At 38.0% G+C, this 20209-nt stretch overlaps 1 protein-coding gene across 1 annotated transcript in view; it reads right to left on the bottom strand.

Moving 5' to 3' along the window:
- Positions 1-20209, bottom strand: part of LOC126266703 (uncharacterized) — a 348549-nt gene that overhangs the window by 163974 nt on the left and 164366 nt on the right. Inside the window, exons 14-18 of the mRNA XM_049971146.1 lie at positions 12404-12572; positions 12154-12275; positions 5656-5780; positions 5369-5470; positions 5034-5133 (exon numbers count right to left, since the gene is read on the bottom strand). Coding sequence (XP_049827103.1) covers positions 5034-5133; positions 5369-5470; positions 5656-5780; positions 12154-12275; positions 12404-12572 — 618 coding nt within the window. The remainder of the gene's footprint in view (positions 1-5033; positions 5134-5368; positions 5471-5655; positions 5781-12153; positions 12276-12403; positions 12573-20209) is intronic.

Raw genomic sequence — 20209 nt, 5'->3', positions numbered from 1 at the left:
TAATTACGGATTTCTGTAGTTGTATATATAAGTTTGGATGTAGCTGTACTGCATTGATGTACTGGTGGATATTGTGTGGTATGACTGCTGTAGTTGACAGTATAATTGGTATAATGTCAACTTTATCCTGATGCCACATATCCTTGACTTCCTCAGCCAGTTGGATGTATTTTTCAATTTTTTTCTCCTGTTTTCTTTTGTATATTTGTTGTATTGGGTATGGATATTTCAATTAGTTGTGTTAATTTCTTCTTTTTATTGGTGAGTATGATGTCAGATTTGTTATGTGGTGTTGTTTTATCTGTTATAATGGTTCTGTTCCAGTATAATTTGTATTCATCATTTTCCAGTACATTTTGTGGTGCATACTTGTAAGTGGGAACGTGTTGTTTTATAAGTTTATGTTGTAAGGCAAGCTGTCGGTGTATTATTTTTGTTACATTGTCATGTCTTCTGGGGTATTCTGTATTTGCTAGTATTGTACATCCGCTTGTGATGTGATCTACTGTTTCTGTTTGTTGTTTGTAAAGTCTGCATTTATCTGTTGTGGTATTGGGATCTTTAATAATATGCTTGCTGTAATATCTGGTGTTTATTGTTTGATCCTGTTTTGCAATCATGAATCCTTCCGTCTCACTGTATATATTGCCTTTTCTTAGCCATGTGTTGAATGCGTCTTGATCGATGTGTGGCTGTGTTAGATGATACGGGTGCTTACCATGTAGTGTTTTATTTTTCCAATTTACTTTCTTCGTATCTGTTGATGTTATGTGATCTAAAGGGTTGTAGAAGTGCTTATGAAATTGCAGTGGTGTAGCCGATGTATTTATATGAGAGATTGCTTTGTGTATTTTGATAGTTTCTGCTCGTTCTAGAAAGAATTTTCTTAAACTGTCTACCTGTCCATAATGTAGGGTTTTTATGTCGATAAATCCCCTTCCTCCTTCCTTTCTGCTTAATGTGAATCTTTCTGTTGCTGAATGTATGTGATGTATTCTATATTTGTGGCATTGTGATCATGTAAGTGTATTGAGTGCTTCTAGGTCTGTGTTACTCTATTTCACTACTCCAAATGAGTAGGTCAATATTGGTATAGCGTAAGTATTTACAGTTTTTGTTTTGTTTCTTGCTGTCAATTCTGTTTTCAGTATTTTTGTTAGTCTTTGTCTATATTTTTCTTTTAGTTCTTCTTTAATATTTGTATTATCTATTCCTATTTTTTGTCTGTATCCTAGATATTTATAGGCATCTGTTTTTTCCATCGCTTCTATGCAGTCGCTGTGGTTATCCAATATGTAATCTTCTTGTTTAGTGTGTTTTCCCTTGACTATGCTATTTTTCTTACATTTGTCTGTTCCAAAAGCCATATTTATATCATTGCTGAATACTTCTGTTATCTTCAGTAATTGGTTGAGTTGTTGATTTGTTTCTGCCAGTAGTTTTAGATCATCCATGTATAACAAATGTGTGATTTTGTGTGGGTATGTTCCAGTAATATTGTATCCATAATTTGTATTATTTAGCATGTTGGATAGTGGGTTCAGAGCAAGGCAGAACCAGAAAGGACTTAATGAGTCTCCTTGGTATATTCCACACTTGATCTGTATTGGCTGTGATGTGATATTATTTGAATTTGTTTGGATATTAAGTGTGATTTTCCAATTTTTCATTACTATATTTAGGAACTGTATCAATTTAGGATGTACTTTGTATATTTCCAATATTTGTAGTAACCATGAGTGGGGTACACTATCAAAAGCTTTTCGATAATCAATGTATGCGTAGTGTAGCGACCTTTGTTTAGTTTTAGCTTGATATGTTACCTCTGCATCTATTATCAGTTGCTCTTTACATCCTCATGCTCCTTTGCAACAAACTTTTTGTTCTTCATTTATAATTTTGTTCTGTGTTGTATGTGTCATTAATTTCTGTGTAATGACTGAAGTTAATAATTTGTATATTGTTGGTACGCATGTTATGGGCAGTATTTAGCTGGGTTTGCTGTGTCTGCTTGATCTTTAGGTTTCATATAAGTTATTCCATGTGTAAGTGTATCAGGGAATGTGTATGGGTCTGCAATGTAACTGTTAAATAATTTTGTTAGATGTGAATGTGTTGAGGTGAACTTCTTTAGCCAGAAATTTGCTATTTTATCTTTTCCAGGGGCTTTCCAATTGTGAGTAGAATTAATTGCTTTGGTGACTTCATGTTGCAAAATTATGACTTCAGGCATTTGTGGTATCATCTTGTACGTGTCTGTTTCTGCTTCTATCCACCGTGCATGCCTGTTATGTTGAACCGGATTTGACCATATGTTGCTCCAGAAGTGTTCCATGTCTGTTATATTTGGTGGATTGTCTATTTTAATGTGTGTGTTATCTATTGTCTGGTAAAATTTCTTTTGGTTTGTGTTGAATATTTGGTTTTGTTTCCTTCTATTTTCACTTTTTTTGTATCTTCTAAGTCGTTTGGCCAATGCTTGTAATTTCTGCTTCTTTTCATCTAATTGCTCTATCACTTCTTGTTGTGAGATTTTACCTAACCTTTTTCATTTTTTTTCTGACATTTGATTTCTTATAAATTGTGTTAGCTGTCCAATGTCTTTTCTCAGTTTTTCTATTCTGATCTGTAGCCTGTGTTGGCATGCTGGTTTTGTGGGTTTCTTCTGTGTGATGGTTGGTTCTGATCTCTGCCTAGTGTGTATATTTAGTGTAGTGAGTGCTCCTATATAAACCAGTAGTTGTAACTCTTCCATAGTTGTGTTTTCATTTATTTTGTTGTGTATGATTGTGTTGATAGTTTTTATTGTTGTTTCGACTTGTGGGTTATTTGGCGGTCTATGCAAGAATGGTCTAATGTCTGTATTTGTGTCTTCGTATTCTATATATGTCAGCTGAAATTTTTCTTCTATATCTAACATGTGTGTCACTTCGTGTTCTATTTGTACTTGTTCTGGTGGTAGTCTTAAGATTTCGTTTTCCTCTGATTGTTTAATTGATGCGTGTTGTTCCTGGTTTGTTTGCTCTGGGATGTGTGAGTCCATTACTGTATTTTCTTCTTCTTCTTCTGATTGCACATTATTTTGTTCCAGTATTTGTTGTACTTGTTGTTTGATGATTTCTAATTCTGACTGGGGTATCCTGTTATTTTTGATTATTACACGGATCTGATCAGCTAGTCGTTGTTCTGTTAAAAATTTTATTTCTAGGTATCTGGTAATAAATGTTGTGTATACTTGTGATCTGTATCCAGTTGTGTTGGTTCCTAGGTTTGTTGCTTGGTAATAACAGAACATGATGTGTCGATTAACTTCATCTGACCATCTCATCCTCTGTCTTTGTTTTCCTTTTAGGGTGGTTGCAGGAAGCATATTCTGCAAAACACCTCTATTTGGATTTAAATCATTTTCCAGTTGGCTAGCAGTGTCGTTACCATTGTGGGCGGGCATAGGGTTCAAGCGTCGTCCCCGACCATGACGGCACTTGTCCGAGGCTTCTTTAGTTGTGTCCTGAACCAACTAATCACACTAAAAGGGGGGTTAGTCCTATTAGTGGTTTGTTTTTTTCGTCGCCTTTTATGACTGGCAGAACATACCAGAGGCCTATTCTTTTCCCGGGCCCCCACAGGGTTTATTATTATTATTATTATTATTATTATTATTATTATTACTATTATTGTTATTATATGTATGTCACACCAATAGCACACCTGAGTCAATTCCAGCTGTGTGATACAATGAACTATTAAATTTGCAAATTCAACAGAAATGCTCTCTTTAACACAGCACTTATCTCTAATCCTGTTGCTCGTGAGTGTTCTGACAGGAAGGGAATGAAAACTTTTAGAATGTAGAGTCACAGAAGAATGCTAATGGGTTTTCTAAGTAATTACTGAGAGAATAAGGAAAAAGGAAACTGTATGATCAGGCCCTGAAGACCATGCAAAAGTTGACTAACCGAAATGTCCCACTCACTCACTCATCATCGGATGCAATATGGACAAATTTTTAGTGTTAAACTTCTGCCCCTTTGTTCATAATGTAAATATTAAAATTAATAAAGATTATCTGTTGTTATACCACAGAAAGATACCTTATAATAGCTGCTTCTCAATATTAATACACTATTTGTCTCTTTCCACATCATAAACTCTTGAATGTGAGATCAAAGTGGCACTTTATGGCAGAAAGACAACAAACTGAGGTATAAAAGCAAAATTTCTGTCACTATGGTCAGGTACTCAGAACTAGCCACAGCAAGTCATTTCTCAGATTTACAACAATGATGTACTACAGAAAGAACAGAGAGGAATTTAATCTGGAATCATTCCTTTTTTCCTTATGTTAATGATACCTGTCTCAGGGCAAATAATGAAGAGATTTGAGTAACCATCAAAGGCAAAAATTCACTTGCGAATGTTATAAAACATGAGACAGAAACTGTTCGCCATTAGTTGCCTCCAGGAGGTGCAGTTTTATGTACTTCCAACATGACAGGTCAAAAAAGGATTAGGGGGGCAGGGGGGGAGAGAGAAGGAGAGGGGGGGAGGGAGAGGGAGGGAGGGAGGGGGAGAGAGAGAGAGAGAGAGAGAGAGAGAGAGAGAGAGAGAGAGAGAGAGAACTGGGGGAGGGTTGTCAAAGATAGTACTTTGGTAATCATTGTGTCACCTTCAAAGACAACTAAGATGAAAAGGAGATTGGGAAGGATAGCTAGGACAGTTTGGTTAAGCCATTGTAAGAAATATTGATTTGTTTAAAAGAACTGCTGTTGCCATTGGACTGTAAACAAACACTATAAACATTAATTGTTCACATTGTACTGAAAAAAGAATCTTTAATAACTGCCCCATATCACACTATTATGCTTCCTTTTGTGGGAGAAAGACAAAAACAACATGTTACAGTGTATAGAACCATATGCATTTACGGGAAGTTTCATAGGCCAAGGCGAAAACAAAAATATGATACAGCAGCAGGCTCATTGTTTCAATTATACATACTAAATTAGAATCTAGAAACAAAATAGACCGCATACCAAGGTTTTGTTGTCTGTCACATTACATCTGGCAAGATTTAGGTGTTGCAAGAGCAGATTTCTCCATTCCTTAGATGCTTCCATGTACATATTTCGCAACCTGTCAGGAAAAGATAAATCAGGGCCAACAAATATAATTCATTCAAAATAACTGTTTCCTGTGAGCTTAAATATGATAATGTATGGGCACCTGTGTATACAGCACATTATTACTAATTAACCAGTAATAAAACATGGATAAGTTATCAACTGAGATGAAAGTATTGTTTTGGTTCCTGATGAGTTTTTTATAGAAATCTTATTAAATATGGAGAAATTTGAACATATAAACAGACCTTTTTATCTCTTCTCTGTCATGCTCGAGTTTCAGAACAAGGGCTCGCTGCTTTTTTTTAACAGATGGGACGAGGTTTTCTTTGCCACACTGCTTCAGCTGTCTGTAATGCAGAGCAGATCAAATGGAAAAAGAACTTATATACCATTAAATAGGGATATGTAAATGCTCTTCTAGGACATGAACAGACCGTTACTTTATTATTTATTGCAGATTGTATTTAAGTGAAAAGTCTTGAAAATACAAAATATTTGAAATGCCATGTAGAAAGTAAAGAAGGAATTAGACCTTTTGTTTGTTTCAAGTGACATCATGTCAGTCTTGAATCGATCAAGGAGTGCCTGCTCTGTTGTGTCCAGAAGAATGTCCTGCTCATGTGCACGCATTGCTTCTTCCTGGATCAACTTTGCATACTGCAAAACGGAAAAACATGATATGATGAAATATGGACAAATAACTTATGTTTATACTTTACATTTAACTACTCACTTCAGGTCAATATGAATTGAGTGAGTTTTCTGTGTCTTATCTTTCACAAGGTGAGGTGCAAAGTTAGTCAATTCTATGTACATTCATTTGCTGTCAGCCTGTCCCATTTAATACCACTGTTGGGCTCACTTTTTAATTACACTTCGTGATTTGACCCAACACGATTACCTGTGTTGCTCTGTATTTCAGCACTGTGATTTGACCCTATCACTTGTGTTACCTTAGTATACCTCTGAAGTTGTCACACACAAGACTAATTACATCATGCACAGAGGTACTGTAGCAGTCATTATGTCTATGCTCCTTATGCAACTTGAAAGAAATCCTAACATGTGGTACCATGGTAAGTATTATCTGTTGCATACTTCACAGTGACGACACCAGTTGCAAAGATGTTTCTTAATTTGCCTGTTTTATGTTAAAGATATTTCATGCTTCACATCCCCTTGTCCCTCTTATTATAATATCTGAATGTAAATTTTCTTGCCCTGACTTAGTAGCTAGTTCTTAGAAAAATTGTTTAATGTACTGTACCATAGGTACGCATTTTTTCCATTGTGGCAGCTGGTCGAGCCTCGCCGTGGAGCTTCTCATGACGCCTAGTTTCCTTTTGCTTATGTGTGACCCTCATTCATGGCCTGGTGTAGCTCCGTCTACATTTTTCTTATTGTTTTTAGTATTTACAGACATAATCTTATGATTATGCGTCTTTATTCTGTATTAGTTTTATTCTGTGGCCTGGCCAAAGTTTGGCCCTCAAAATAATGTAATGTTTGTAAGTATACCGATTTTCCTTATTATGAAAGCATTAGATTGATGATGTATTTCAATGTTTAATGCATGTCTGTATAGGTTAATTTATATGTTCTGAAGAAGATACCATTATTAGAATCGAAAACTAGGCAAAAAAAATTACCTTACTACTGAAGGCTGAATTTCTTATTGTCTGAACAATTCATGTTTGCTGAAGTGCTGCATTATGTTTAAGATTTGTTAAAAGATGATTGTTGTGCTAATTTCAGTCCAGAATAAAAGTAGAGTACTTTGCAAGCTCAAAGAAGACAAGAACAATAACAGCTTTCTGTGACAGAAAAATGCTGTAATTTTTTTATGAAATGAAGAGGGAGAAAATGCTTAAGCAGAGAGCAAAGCGTTTCATTACGTAAAAATCTGAACATGAATTGTATAAACAGAAGACGGATTTACACTAAGTACAAAACGTGGGCGAAAATGAAGCTCGCAAAAGTGTTAAAAACAAACTATTCAAAAGATTTAGAACTGTTCACAGGAGTCAAAGCACTGTTATCGAGGGAGATATAGGGGAATGAGGGCTTTAAATTTCAGGTGGTATGAACAGTATTGATTTCAAGGCTTCTTCAATCTGGTTGAACAGAGTCAGGAAATTATGGGAAAAGGAATTACAAAGTTTACCTCAAGTAAACTTCTAAAGGATGTCATTTATAGCTGATATGAAGATAAAGATTCTTGTTATCCCCTTAAAGCTATATATAAAGCTATTCATGCAAACAACACTTAATCATTTCAAGCGATAAAAAGAGAGTTGCTTGTGCAGTCAATGAATGCTATGACACATTTGTATATAAAATGCTGATGATAAGTAACAGCAGTGGATTACTGTTTTTGCCACTTTGTCTTCAGTAACATCAATGCAATTTAGGATCAATTTTTTTTTTTAAAAAAAAAAGGATCTTTTACTTGCAAAAGTCATGCAATCAATGTAGAAAATCTGGAAAAATGGGAGAGAATATTTGATGTTTCTTCCGAAACACCTCCTTGCCATTTGCAGAGACTAATTCAGTGCTTTTGTTGGACTCTTGGCCTGGACATAAGGGTGCTTCTCTCTTTATGAAGATAATGATAAGACTGTTAATATAATTCAGATGACTGGGTGTTGTGTGATGTCCTTAGGTTAGTTAGGTTTAAGTAGTTCTAAGTTCTAGGAAACTGATGACCATAGATGTTAAGTCCCATAGTGCTCAGAGCCATTTGAACCGTTTTTTTTTTATATTCAGATTCCATCTGGAAGTAATAATGTGATATTCTGCCTCTTAACAAAAACATTTTTCAACAGTGTAAATCATGTTTCAGGTAATTGTCAGACAATATAATTTCTGACAGCTCTGTCATTTCAGCTGTATCAGCAGAACAGTATTGTTAAACTTCAGTTATTTCTGCATTGCCAGTTTGTATTATGAATTTGGTCACATATGTCTGGTATGGAGCAAAAACAATGGCCATGGCTATTTCTTACTTTATTCCAGTTATGTCTAAATAAAACTAGTAATTACTCTGAAATGCATTAATTTTTCTTTCATCATATGTGCCTAATGTACAGAAAACGATTGTTTTCGTCATCAAATGGAAACTTTGCATTTTTGTGACAACTACAGGAAATAAACAAGGAGCTGTTTCATTGTTAACAAAATATATATTATTCAAAAATAATCATAAGAACTGTCCTACGGGAATTGTCATAAAATATTTATGTCCACAAATTAAAGTCCCAATTGATGGAAGTTGTCTGTAATGTAACATCATACACTGCCTTAACTTTCTTTCCCCTGCTAGTCACTTGTCTAATAATTACTTCTGCAGCAGATATGAAACTTCCTGGCAGATTAAAACTGTGTGCCCCCGGGACCTTTGCCTCTCATGAGCAAGTGTTCTACCATCTGAGTTACCGAAGCACGACTCACGCCCGGTACTCACGGCTTTACTTCTGCCAGTATCTCGTCTCCTACCTTCCAAACTTTACAGAAGCTCTCCTGCAAACCTTGCAGAACTAACACTCCTGAAAGAAAGGATACTGCGGAGACAAGGCTTAGCCACAGCCTGGGGGATGTTTCCCAAATGATTGAGTGGAAATCTCATTCTGGAAATATCCCCCAGGCTGGGCTAAGCCATGTCTCTCCAGTATCCTTTCTTTCAGGAGTGCTAGTTCTGCAAGGTTCGCAGGAGAGCTTCTGTCAAGTTTGGAAGGTAGGAGACGAGATACTGGCAGAAGTAAAGCTGTGAGTACCGGGTGTGAGTCGTGCTTCGGTAGCTCAGATGGTAGAGCACTTACCTGCGAAAGGCAAAGGTCCCGAGTTCAAGTATCGGTTGGGCACACAGTTTTAATCTGCCAGGAATTTTCATATTAGCGCACACTCCGCTGCAGAGTGGAAATCTCATTCTGGAGACTTCTGCAGCAGTTTATCTGTCAATATTAACTGCAATTTATTATAAAAATTAATAAAGTGAGATTTTTGGTATAGTTTAAGTTCTTATAATTCATGTGTGTGCACTCTGGACACTCTGGACTTTGCACTATGCACCACTATGTCCTCTTGTCTCAGCTACATCTGCTTATTCACTGATTCGAGAGCTAGGCAGGAAGGGCTGTACACACAACTGCTACTGGTGGTCCCTCCTGCTGCAAAATGAATAACTTTAATATTTTTTTAAATACTTGCAATTCACATTAGCAGCTAAAATTTCGACATTGCATTTCTTTTGGTGTATTCTACCCGTGTGAAAAAATTCAGGGTAAATTTCGAATGTCAGATTGGTCTGCTCTCCAGTAAATGCGAAAAAGTCGTAAATAATCTCAGTATTCCATCGGAAATTAGTATATTTAGAATTACGCCATCAACTGTATCCCATTCAACTTGACAGTATTTCAATATCATAGCACAGAGCATTGGAGAGCTAGGGGGCAACTCTGGACGAGTCTGTAAATTGAGCAGAGAATACTATTGCCATATGCTGGAAGACATTCATTTTTCTCTATGCCTTCAAAAAGTTTTGGAACATATTTCCACAGGATGTGATTTGCAAACTCGTACAATCACTCATTCTACTAAACTTACAGTATGTGAAGTAATTCAACATGGCACAAACAGCAAAAACACAACACAGTTAGAGCTAAATAGGAATTATTGTGTGCAGTACATCTGCAACATTCATCAGTACGACTACTTCAAAGTTTCATATGCCCAGTTAGGCCAGACAAGTTAGGGAGTACCACATGCGATGGCTATTGCACCGAAGCATCCCAGTACCTCACTTCACAGATTAAAAACCTTTCACGCTATCTCATAAGGTCTTATTTATTTAATATCATAGTTGCACCAATTCAAAATGCAGAAACATTTCCGAACTCCCTCACTGTCTCTGCCTATGGAACAAGCTTCCCTGCATTCTTCACACAGTTCAATGCCCTGCTACCTTTTACGAAAAAGCTGAAGCACTTCTTTCTGTCATCCTCATAGGGCTTCCCGAAAACTGAAGTACATCACGAATTTTCACCCTGCCAATAATAAAACCAATTATCCTACCATCTCCCAGTTATGCTTTCGTATATTTTCCTTTCTGTACGAGTCATGTCACTATCTCTTCTGTAATATTTTTTAACTCTGGGAAATCACATTCCTCTTTCCCTCCTGCCTTCACCTCCTGCTCCATTCCCATTGCTGCTAGCACTCATAATTAAAAACTCACCTCACTGTAATTTCTACCTATTGTTGTGTTTATCATGTACTAGTATGAATTGTATGCTTTTTTATATGCATTACTATAATTCTCAATTTCTAAATGTAATCTAACATGCTTAGTGTAATGTATGTAACGTAAAACATGTAGAACATAAAATTTAAAACACCTGGTTTGATGCAACAGTGGGCCTGAAGGCCCCAATACTGCCAGGTTAAATAAATAAATAAGTGTAAATAAATATAATATAATAGAGGGAAACATTCCACTTGGGAAAAATTTATCTAAAAACAAAGATGATGTGACTTACCAAACAAAAGCACCGGCAGGTCGATAGACACACAAACATACACACAAAATTCTAGCTTTCGCGACCAACGGTTGCTTCTTCAGGAAAGAGGGAAGGAGAGGGAAAGACGAAAGGGTGTGGGTTTTAAGGTAGAGGGTAAGGAGTCATTCCAATCCCGGGAGCGGAAAGACTTACCTTAGGGGGGAAAAACGACAGGTGTACACTTGCGCGCGCGCGCACACACACACACACACACACACACACACACACACACACACACACACACACACATCCATCTGCACTTACACAGACACAAGCAGACATTATCTGCGAATGGATGTGTGTGCGCGCGCGAGAGAGAGAGAGAGAGTGTACACCTCTCCTTTTTTCCCCTTAAGGTAAGTCTTTCCGCTCCCGGGATTGGAATGACTCCTTACCCTCTCCCTTAAAACCCACATCCTTTCGTCTTTCCCTCTCCTTCACTCTTTCCTGAAGAAGCAACCGTTGGTCGCGAAAGGTAGAATTTTGTGTGTATGTTTGTGTGTCTATCGACCTGTCAGTGCTTTTGTTTGGTAAGTCACATCATCTTCGTTTTTAGATATAAGTGTAAATAAATATATATATATATAAAACACACAAACACACACACAGAATTACGAGCTTTCGCAACTGGCAGTCGCTTCGTCAGGAAAGAGGGAAGGAGAGGGAAAAACGAAAGGATGTGGGTTTTAAGGGAGAGGGTAAGGAGTCATTCCAATCCCGGGAGCGGAAAGACTTCCCTTAGGGGAAAAAAAGGACAGGTGTACACTCGCGCACACACACACACACACACACACACACACACACACACACACACACACACACATCCATCCGCACATACATGTGCGGATGGATATGTGTGTGTGTGTGTGTGTGTGTGTGTGTGTGTGTGTGTGTGTGTGTGTGCGAGTGTACACCTGTCCTTTTTTTCCCCTAAGGGAAGTCTTTCCGCTCCCGGGATTGGAATGACTCCTTACCCTCTCCCTTAAAACCCACATCCTTTCGTTTTTCCCTCTCCTTCCCTCTTTCCTGACGAAGCGACTGCCACTTGCGAAAGCTCGTAATTCTGTGTGTGTGTTTGTGTGTTTTGTTCATGTGCCTGTCTGCCGGCGCTTTCCCGCTTGGTGGGTCTTGGTGTCTTTGTTTTTGATATATTTTTCCCATATATATATATATATATATATATATATATATATATATATATATATACCAATAATTATCAGTGAGAAAGCATTATATTGAACAACTGACTCTTTCCATATCATAGTGAGCAGAATGTACAGATGCAGATGAGGTTGCAATTATGAATAATGAATCATATCTGAACTTTCCATTTTTCAGGAGCAACAGTTGATGGCAACACAGCAATCTTAAATAAACATCACAAGTACAACAAATAAGGCATGAAAAGCCACTAAATACTTCATAAGTACTATGAAACAAACCAAAAATAAAGATATTACTTCAGATCCACCCACCTTACAATAAACTGCTATGGAAATTTGTCCTTTTTTAAGAGCTGCATCTAATGTTTTCGTAACAGTGCTCTCACTTAGTGAATTGAGTTTTGAATGTTTGCTTTTTGTACTATTTGTTTGGCCTTTGAGAGAATATGAAAAGGAAATTAAGACATAAATATGAAATTAAGGTTATCTATATGTATGAAAATCAAATTATCTTATACACTTTTTAAAAGCTACTACTGGTCAGTTTCAATTTAGATTATACCTGAAATGTCCTCACTCACAGAAGTGAAGGAAGAGTCGTATGAATACTTTAAATTTTGCATATCTCTATTTTCTCCAAAAGAATTATTTTCAGAGTTGTTCAGTACATTTTTCTCTGTTTGGAATAATTCCTTTTCTTGTTTCCCAAATCTAACTTCAGTGTTTGACTCCTACAAACAAAGAAAGAAAGTTAATGCAGAAGTGCAACATCAAGAAAGAAGGAGAAGATATGTTCAAAAGTATAATGGTAATAAGTGAGTAAAAAATATTGGAGAACACAGCATAAATGTACACCCTGCTACATTATTTCTTGTGTGACAAGAAAGCTCATACTATGGCAAACTCGCTGATCAGCCATTAAATAACATAGAAATGTGAAAGAGAGTGACAGTACACTTCATTGATTTACAAGGGCCTATTGTCAAAATGTGCTTGTTTGAATGAGGCAGAATGATTGGTCTCCAGATACAGGGTTTGTTGTACTGTGATATTCTGGCATGCATGTGACATGCTGCTATGGCACTGATGAGTATATGGAACCATTGGACAGCAGAGGGTTATATGTGCTGACATCTGAGTACTTGGCCATGCAATGTGGCTACAGCACAGACTTATCATGATCTTGTCTGATTGGCTGTTATGTCCAGTACAATTGCATTAAGAGAGGTGGTTCGACACAATGAAGAACTGCACTGCAAGTGGAGATACCTTTGTCAACAGTTTGACAAATTCTACTACATGTGCTATGGTAGTATGCATGCCATTGTATTGGTATCCATTATCCACAACTACAAATGTCTCCAGAGAGCTGACTAGCAAAATGTAGCATTCTGAAGCAAGTTCCACTTCACTACATAGTACAGTGATTGATTCATATGTCTCGGGCAATATTGTGGTAGTGAGAATCTAACAGCAAACACTGCTGAGCAAATACCAGATAAATGACATGTGCAATGAATATATTGAATATTACACATGACCTTGACTCCTATGTTTTGTGGGCAATCTGTAGACTGACCACTACATCAGGGACATTTTATTACCTTATCTGTTGCCCATACAACAAGCAATTTCAAATGCCATCTTCCAGCCAAATGTGCCAAGGAATGCACAAGTCTCTTTTGGTAATATGGAATTGTTGACTGGGAGTCCTGGTTCAGCAGCCTGTTTGAAAATGTTCTCTTTCTTCATACATAATTCAACATTTTTTTGTGAACTGTAATTTCTGTTTCAAGCATATAATTCCAGTGTAAGTGACTGATGAGTCTGTTCAGAGTTTAGTACCAAGCTGATGAAAAGAAAAGGAGAGAGTAAAAAACCACTGGAGGCAAATAGCCAATTCGTCACAAATAGCACTTGGAACACTGATGAACAAAATGTTCTCGTCAGTTGGACAGATTACCACCAACAATGCCGCATCACATCACTCCAAGACACACCGAGTCGTAGTTCGGATTTTACGTGAAGCATTGATCTGAAGTGTACGCCATCACATCTGCTACCCTTGCTGGCCACATACTGGCAACGAAAATTTCTTCTAACCACTGGAATTCAAACTGGCTACCTCTGAGTTGATCATCATTGCACAAGTTTGAATTAGAACTTGAGGCTATGTGGGGACTTCACATAATAATGAATTCCCAAAAACAGACATGAAGTTATGATGTGCTTATCTGTATTATAAAATTAATTTCATTCACATGTATTCTCCATTGTATTGCAATGTTCAGTAACATTAATGCACAAACAGTTAGGACCGATACCTGTGCATACAGCAAATCACTTAAAAATGTGGCAGTAGTTTTGAAATTTCTTTGCCTTTAAAGACTGTATTACAGAACGGACTTCACATTTGGCAACATTTTCATTTGCTGCTATTATTCTGGATGACTACTGGAGGTGAACAAGAAGTTATGTTGCTTTCTCACTATTGTTGCTCTAAGCACACTTGCCAGCTGCACAAGACAGTAGTGTGACTGTTCTGTCCTCCTCCACAATTTTCCGCCAATTACTCTCTTAAGCAATACATATCCCTGTTGCTGCTCTTGTATGTTTTCACTGTCATCTACGTACCTTCCATTATGCCATTGTCTCTGTCTTACCTTTTGATAGCCAAAATAGAATTTCTTTGGTTCTTCTATCACACATTTAACTGGATGTACATCTATCCCACTTCCATTTCATTTTCGTAATGGAATAGGTTAGTTCTCAGCCACTAGATGAAGTGCTGAATAGCTGTTCTCTCTGCACCCCATGTGGGTGCGAGGGTCTTCTGACAAGCAAGCATTTCCACTCACTTTCTACATGCTTGTCTGCTGTTCAGAGCCTCCTTTATTTTGGGAGCAGTGACTTAGCCACTTTTACATACTAGAATGATGATGCTATATGATAAATTGTACCCTGATTGCAGACAGATAAATGAACTAACACACAATGATCAATATCTTCAACATGTTGTGGGTTCTAATTTACATTAATTTTGCCCTAATACACTTTTGTAAATACCTGTTTAGGTCTTATGTAACAATTTTACTGGTGCTTAATTTATAGCTGGAATGATGTCTGGTTTACACAGTGTATCTTTAGGAAACTGTCACTTGCTTGGTTCTCACACTGTGTATATTAGGCTTTACTGTGTGGTTATATTAGGTTACATCGAAATTAAGCTTGGGTACCCCCTACACTTGGAAAGGAAATGTCTTATGGACGTATCAGTGCCTTTTGCTCGAAACCACTAATGCTATTGCAAGAAACATCTAGTGGTACAAGAGGGACATCTACAAATGTAGTGTCTTGTAGCAGACACAACGTTCATAGCAATAGTCATTGTGGAGATTGTTCTATGTCATTGTAGGAGACTTGTGTGTTCTTTTATTTTTTGTGATCATAGTGAGGTCACTGACAGTGAAAGTATGTATATCTTAAGTTACAATATTATGAAAAGGGTAGTTGCTGCTCACCATATAGTGGAGATGCAAAGTCGTAGACACAACAAAAGACTGTCAGAAAGAGAGCATTTGGCCAATAAGGCCTTCATCAAAAATAGACAACGCGTGCGCGCGACGCACGCACGCACGCACACAGTTTCTGACAGCTGAAGCCAGGCTTGGTATTCTATCAAGCCATTTTCTTTACATATCTGTAACACTTTAGCCTTGGTGATACTGTTTATTTACAGAATAAAACCGAAATTAAAAGTAGAGCCAAAGAAATTAAAAGTAGTGCCAAATGTAAGGGTCCAAGGCATTAGCTGAATAAGGTGGTATCAGTATTTACCTTATGTGAAGGTATATACACATCAGGTGATATTCTCAGCAGGTGGCTTTATGTGAATTTAAACCAGAGTTATTAGAATGAGAAGGTAAATATAGAAAGCTTAAGATTAGTACTAATTACATTTTGTTTAAATGTTATCAGGTAGTTCTGTGCATATTCATGACTAAACACTTCTGGTTTTCAGTGAGTGATCTCCTTATTTCAACATAAATTACAGAAAAAGAAATCTATTGGATTATCAATGTCACTATAAAGCAAGGTTCCATTGGGAACATGCCCAGGAGTGTCTGGGACAACAAAGTTTGGCTGTGGATGACAAATCTGAGTAGTACAAAAACAAACATCCTAAGTACCGCACATGGGGAATTTTTGTACCCAACAAGTGATTCGGATTCCTTGCCTAACACGAACATGACTTACGTCACAGGTATTAAGACTGCAAGCAGTGGCTGCAGGTTACTGATGTAAGGGGAGACAATACTGCGATACATGTGTCACACGACGTCACCTGATGGCAACTGTTCACCGCTGAGCATGTGGCCCAGACTCTTGGCGTGGTTCATTCCTTGCTGTACTTTGTGGCTGTTCGTGTTGTGTCACTCCACAGCCTAGTTGACTTAGTTTGTTTACGGTCTCGTGTATTTGTCTCCCTGTGGTTCAGTCTACCCACCAGAGTAAGTAACAGTAAACATTTTCTACCCATGCCATGCATGACAGAAAAACAAAAACTCTTTTTCCCTTCATCTTATTGTAGGCAATTGAAATGCTGGGCCCACACTTCATATACAAGGGAGTGACTAACAAAAAACACTATTTCAGCATACTGTTTATCATTATCAACCATCTTAAAGTAAAAATTAATTAATCATGCCATTTCTGAGGATAACATCAGGAAGGCTATGTATTTAATTTTATTTCTTAATATAGTCTATGGTACCATCATTAATTGCATATCTCAACTGCATTACATTAAATTACATTCCATATTGAATAAAACCTATTATGTTGGGTGAACATATGGCAAATAATTCAGAAAGCATTGGATATAATTTATGTTTGAACTTATTGCAATGCAACATTACCAGTTTGTGGAATGATTGAGAGTGGAGTAAATCTCAGTAATGATCTGTAAGTTGCAGTGATTTTTTCACATATAAAGAATTTTGTGCCTAGGGAACAAGAGAGAATCAATGTGAAAGTATTTGGACAGTAAGGACTGGAGACACAAGGAAATCATTGACTGTGGGTGCTGAGAATGGGGATAGCTTCTAGTTTAAGTGACCTCTCTTATTCAGAGAATTCAGAAGGTAGCTGTGTAAGAAGAGCATGCCAGCACTGCCATAAAGTAGGTCGGAAGATGTTTAGCAAGAATGGAGGCAACAGAAGACATACCGCCTTGAAGAAGGAGACGACTAGTTGTTGACCTTTGGTGGGCCAGCAGACTAAAGGGCTTGACGCACAACTGGTATGAAGTGGCATACTTTCCCAAAGAGGAGATGTAGCTCTTGCATCATTACTTTTTACTGTTTATAATTAGGTAGCGAGCCTTTGAAAGAAGTTGCTCAAAAGTGATCAGGGTGGTCTGCGAAGGATGTCACTTGAGATGCTGCAGGGATCTTTGATGGCCAGCTGTAGCAATGCCTTTGATGTACCTCTGTACCAGCCACTGGCAGAGGATACTCTGGAGAAAGGAAGATTGAACTTCCAGTAGTGCAGATGGTCACAATGGAGACATCTTCCACAACCTCGTTGATACAATCCGACAAAGAGGGGATGAAGATGATGGCAGAATTATATAACTGCCAGCTGGCACATTGAAGAGACTAGTATGGCAACTGGTTCACTAGACAGTGACAAGGAAATGACAGGTTTATCAGAAAGTCACCAATGTGACAAAGACCATAGTATAGAGACAACTGCAGCAAAGACATAAGATTGGGGGAAGAGATCACAAGGTCGACAGCTGGAAAGGTGTCATGGGTGATACTAAAGTTTATTGGAGTACCGTAATTGAGAATATACAGATCAAGACAATAAAAAAGTTAGTAAACAATAAACTTCACACAATATGATGAAACAACATAGTTTTCCCCAAAGGAAATGTGTACACATTGAAATTCCAAAGTAGGGGAATGAGGAGACAGATGGGAAGAGGAGAGCTGTCCGATTAAGGTAGCCATCTCAAGGTATGTAAGCACCTTGTACGGGAGTAAGTAGACATTGTGAATGGCAATTGCTACAATTGTTCACACTCACACTGCTACCACTTCCAGTGTAGAATGGCATGGAATCCACTCATTGATGATATCTGTGCAAATCAATGTATAGACCCATTCAGATGTACCCTCAGGGCTCGTACGGTTCTGACAGGAGGCACATTAACATTGAAGGATTGGAGAACGGTCATCAGTGAACTGTGTTTTTTGATGAACCACACATTTAACAGAACAGGAGGATGTTAGTAGCTGCAGTTTTAGCAAGTGGAGGTAGTGTCAACTGAAGTTTCATTGAATTCTCACATTAAGGACACCCTACTGCCATTGATGACAGTGGGACAAGATCAAAGAGCACAGGTGCTGAGTTCGATGATGTGGAAAGATCTGGTACCTTCACTATCATCGGAGTAGCCCTCTCCTGAGATTTATTCTTTTTTCTTCCCTTTGATGACCTTAGACAGTCACGTCTGTTGTGAGGACATAATCTCCTGTGAGGATAGGAACAGGGAGGCTCAAGCAGCCCTAGGACCTGCAGTCTGCGGCTCCTTCAGTCACTGGCTTGTGTTGACTCGCTAGTCCGAATATTTCCTGGGAGGAGGTTCCCTAAAAAGAGCTCTTTCACTGGAGGAAGACATTGCTTTTTAGTTCTCAGGCGAGGTGTAGGGAATCGAAGTCCCTAAAAATGTTGCTGAAGGAACAAAATGAGTAGGATGGGAGTGGGGGCTATCTCCTGCTCTATTGGCTAATTTACTTGCCCGACTAGCAGAGGTTTATGTTAAGGGAATGACTGCACAAAGGTAGGCACAGAATTTGACACCACTGGGATGGGATGTAAGCAGTGATACTCTTTCTGGGATTCAAGATAGGACAGGCAATTGGAGACTGAAAGTTTCTGAATTTTAGGTTCCTTAATTAAGGTTGTGGAGATTGGGGGGAATGATAATCTCTGACACTCACACACCCTGCTGGTGGCTTTATGAACAGCAGACTAGTCTTAACAAACTGGATTGTTTCTACAATGGCAAGATGTGTGCACAAGCACTGGCCTTAAAGCGCCACATATAGGTGGGAAATACACTAAACAACAACAACGGTGCACCGCAAAGATATTATGCTAATTGGCCACAAATTGATATTCAAATGGGTATCAACAGGAAAATAAAAATTGTAAGCTTTTGTGGTGAATGGATGAATGTGTGATACTATAGCACAATTTATTATTCACACAGCTGGCAAAAATAGTAAATGGGATGTGTTGACATCAGGGTATAAAGTCATTGTGAATTTCATTCTGTGTACTCAGCTGGACAATTACAATGCCTCGCAAACAGGTGCGTGAGAAATGTATGCAGATTTGTGAGAGGATGTATAGTTGGGCTCAAAGAAGCCAGTTGTTGTAACTGGCGAGTCACTCGATATTTGAATAGAAGTGCTGCCAATATTTGATGAACTGGCAGCTATGAGTGAACCATGACCAAACACAATGTCAAGACAGAAGTAGTCAATGCCATCTCTTTCTATCCACCCTTCAGCTGTTTTCGTCTTATATTTTGATTTCGTGTATACTTTAAGTATACAATTAATATCCATTCTTATTTTTACTGTTTTGTATTCTGTCTTTTTATGGTCATGCATTCCATCAAGTTGACTTTTAGGCGCTTCCCTGTACACTTACGTCTATGTATTATTAAATGTTGGGTCTTGAAGGTGGTGCTCCCCCGTGTGTGTGTGTGTGTGTGTGTGTGTGTGTGTGTGTGTGTGTGTGTGTATCCGATGGGCAACCCAATGGTGACATCATCAGCGCCCTTTCACTCATGAAAACAAATGACTGTGGAGATGAACTAAAAGTGTTGTACATGCGTTGTTGTTGTTGTTGTTGTCTTCAGTCCTGAGACTGGTTTGATGCAGCTCTTCATGCTACTCAATCCTGCGGAAGTTTCTTCATCTCCCAGTACCTACTGCTACCTACATCCTTCTGAAACTGTTTAGTGTATTCATCTCTTGGTCTCCCTCTACGATTTTTGCCCTCCAATACTAAATTGGTGATCCCTTGATGCCTCAGAACATGTCCTACCAATCAATCCCTTCTTTTAGTCAAGTTGAGCCACAAACTTCTCTTCTCCCCTATCTTATTCAATATCTCCTCATTAGTTAGGTGATCTACCCATCTAATCTTCAGCATTCTTTTGTAGCACCACTTTTCAAAAGATCCTATTCTCTTCTTGTCCAAACGAGCTCCTTTACTACTTTAAGTGTCTCATTTCCTAATCTAATTCCCTCAGTGTCACCCGACTTAATTCAACTACATTCCATTA

The sequence above is a fragment of the Schistocerca gregaria genome, chromosome 4, assembly GCF_023897955.1.
Source record: "Schistocerca gregaria isolate iqSchGreg1 chromosome 4, iqSchGreg1.2, whole genome shotgun sequence".
Classification (NCBI taxonomy): Eukaryota; Metazoa; Arthropoda; class Insecta; order Orthoptera; family Acrididae; genus Schistocerca; species Schistocerca gregaria.
This window is presented reverse-complemented; position numbering and strand designations above follow the sequence as displayed.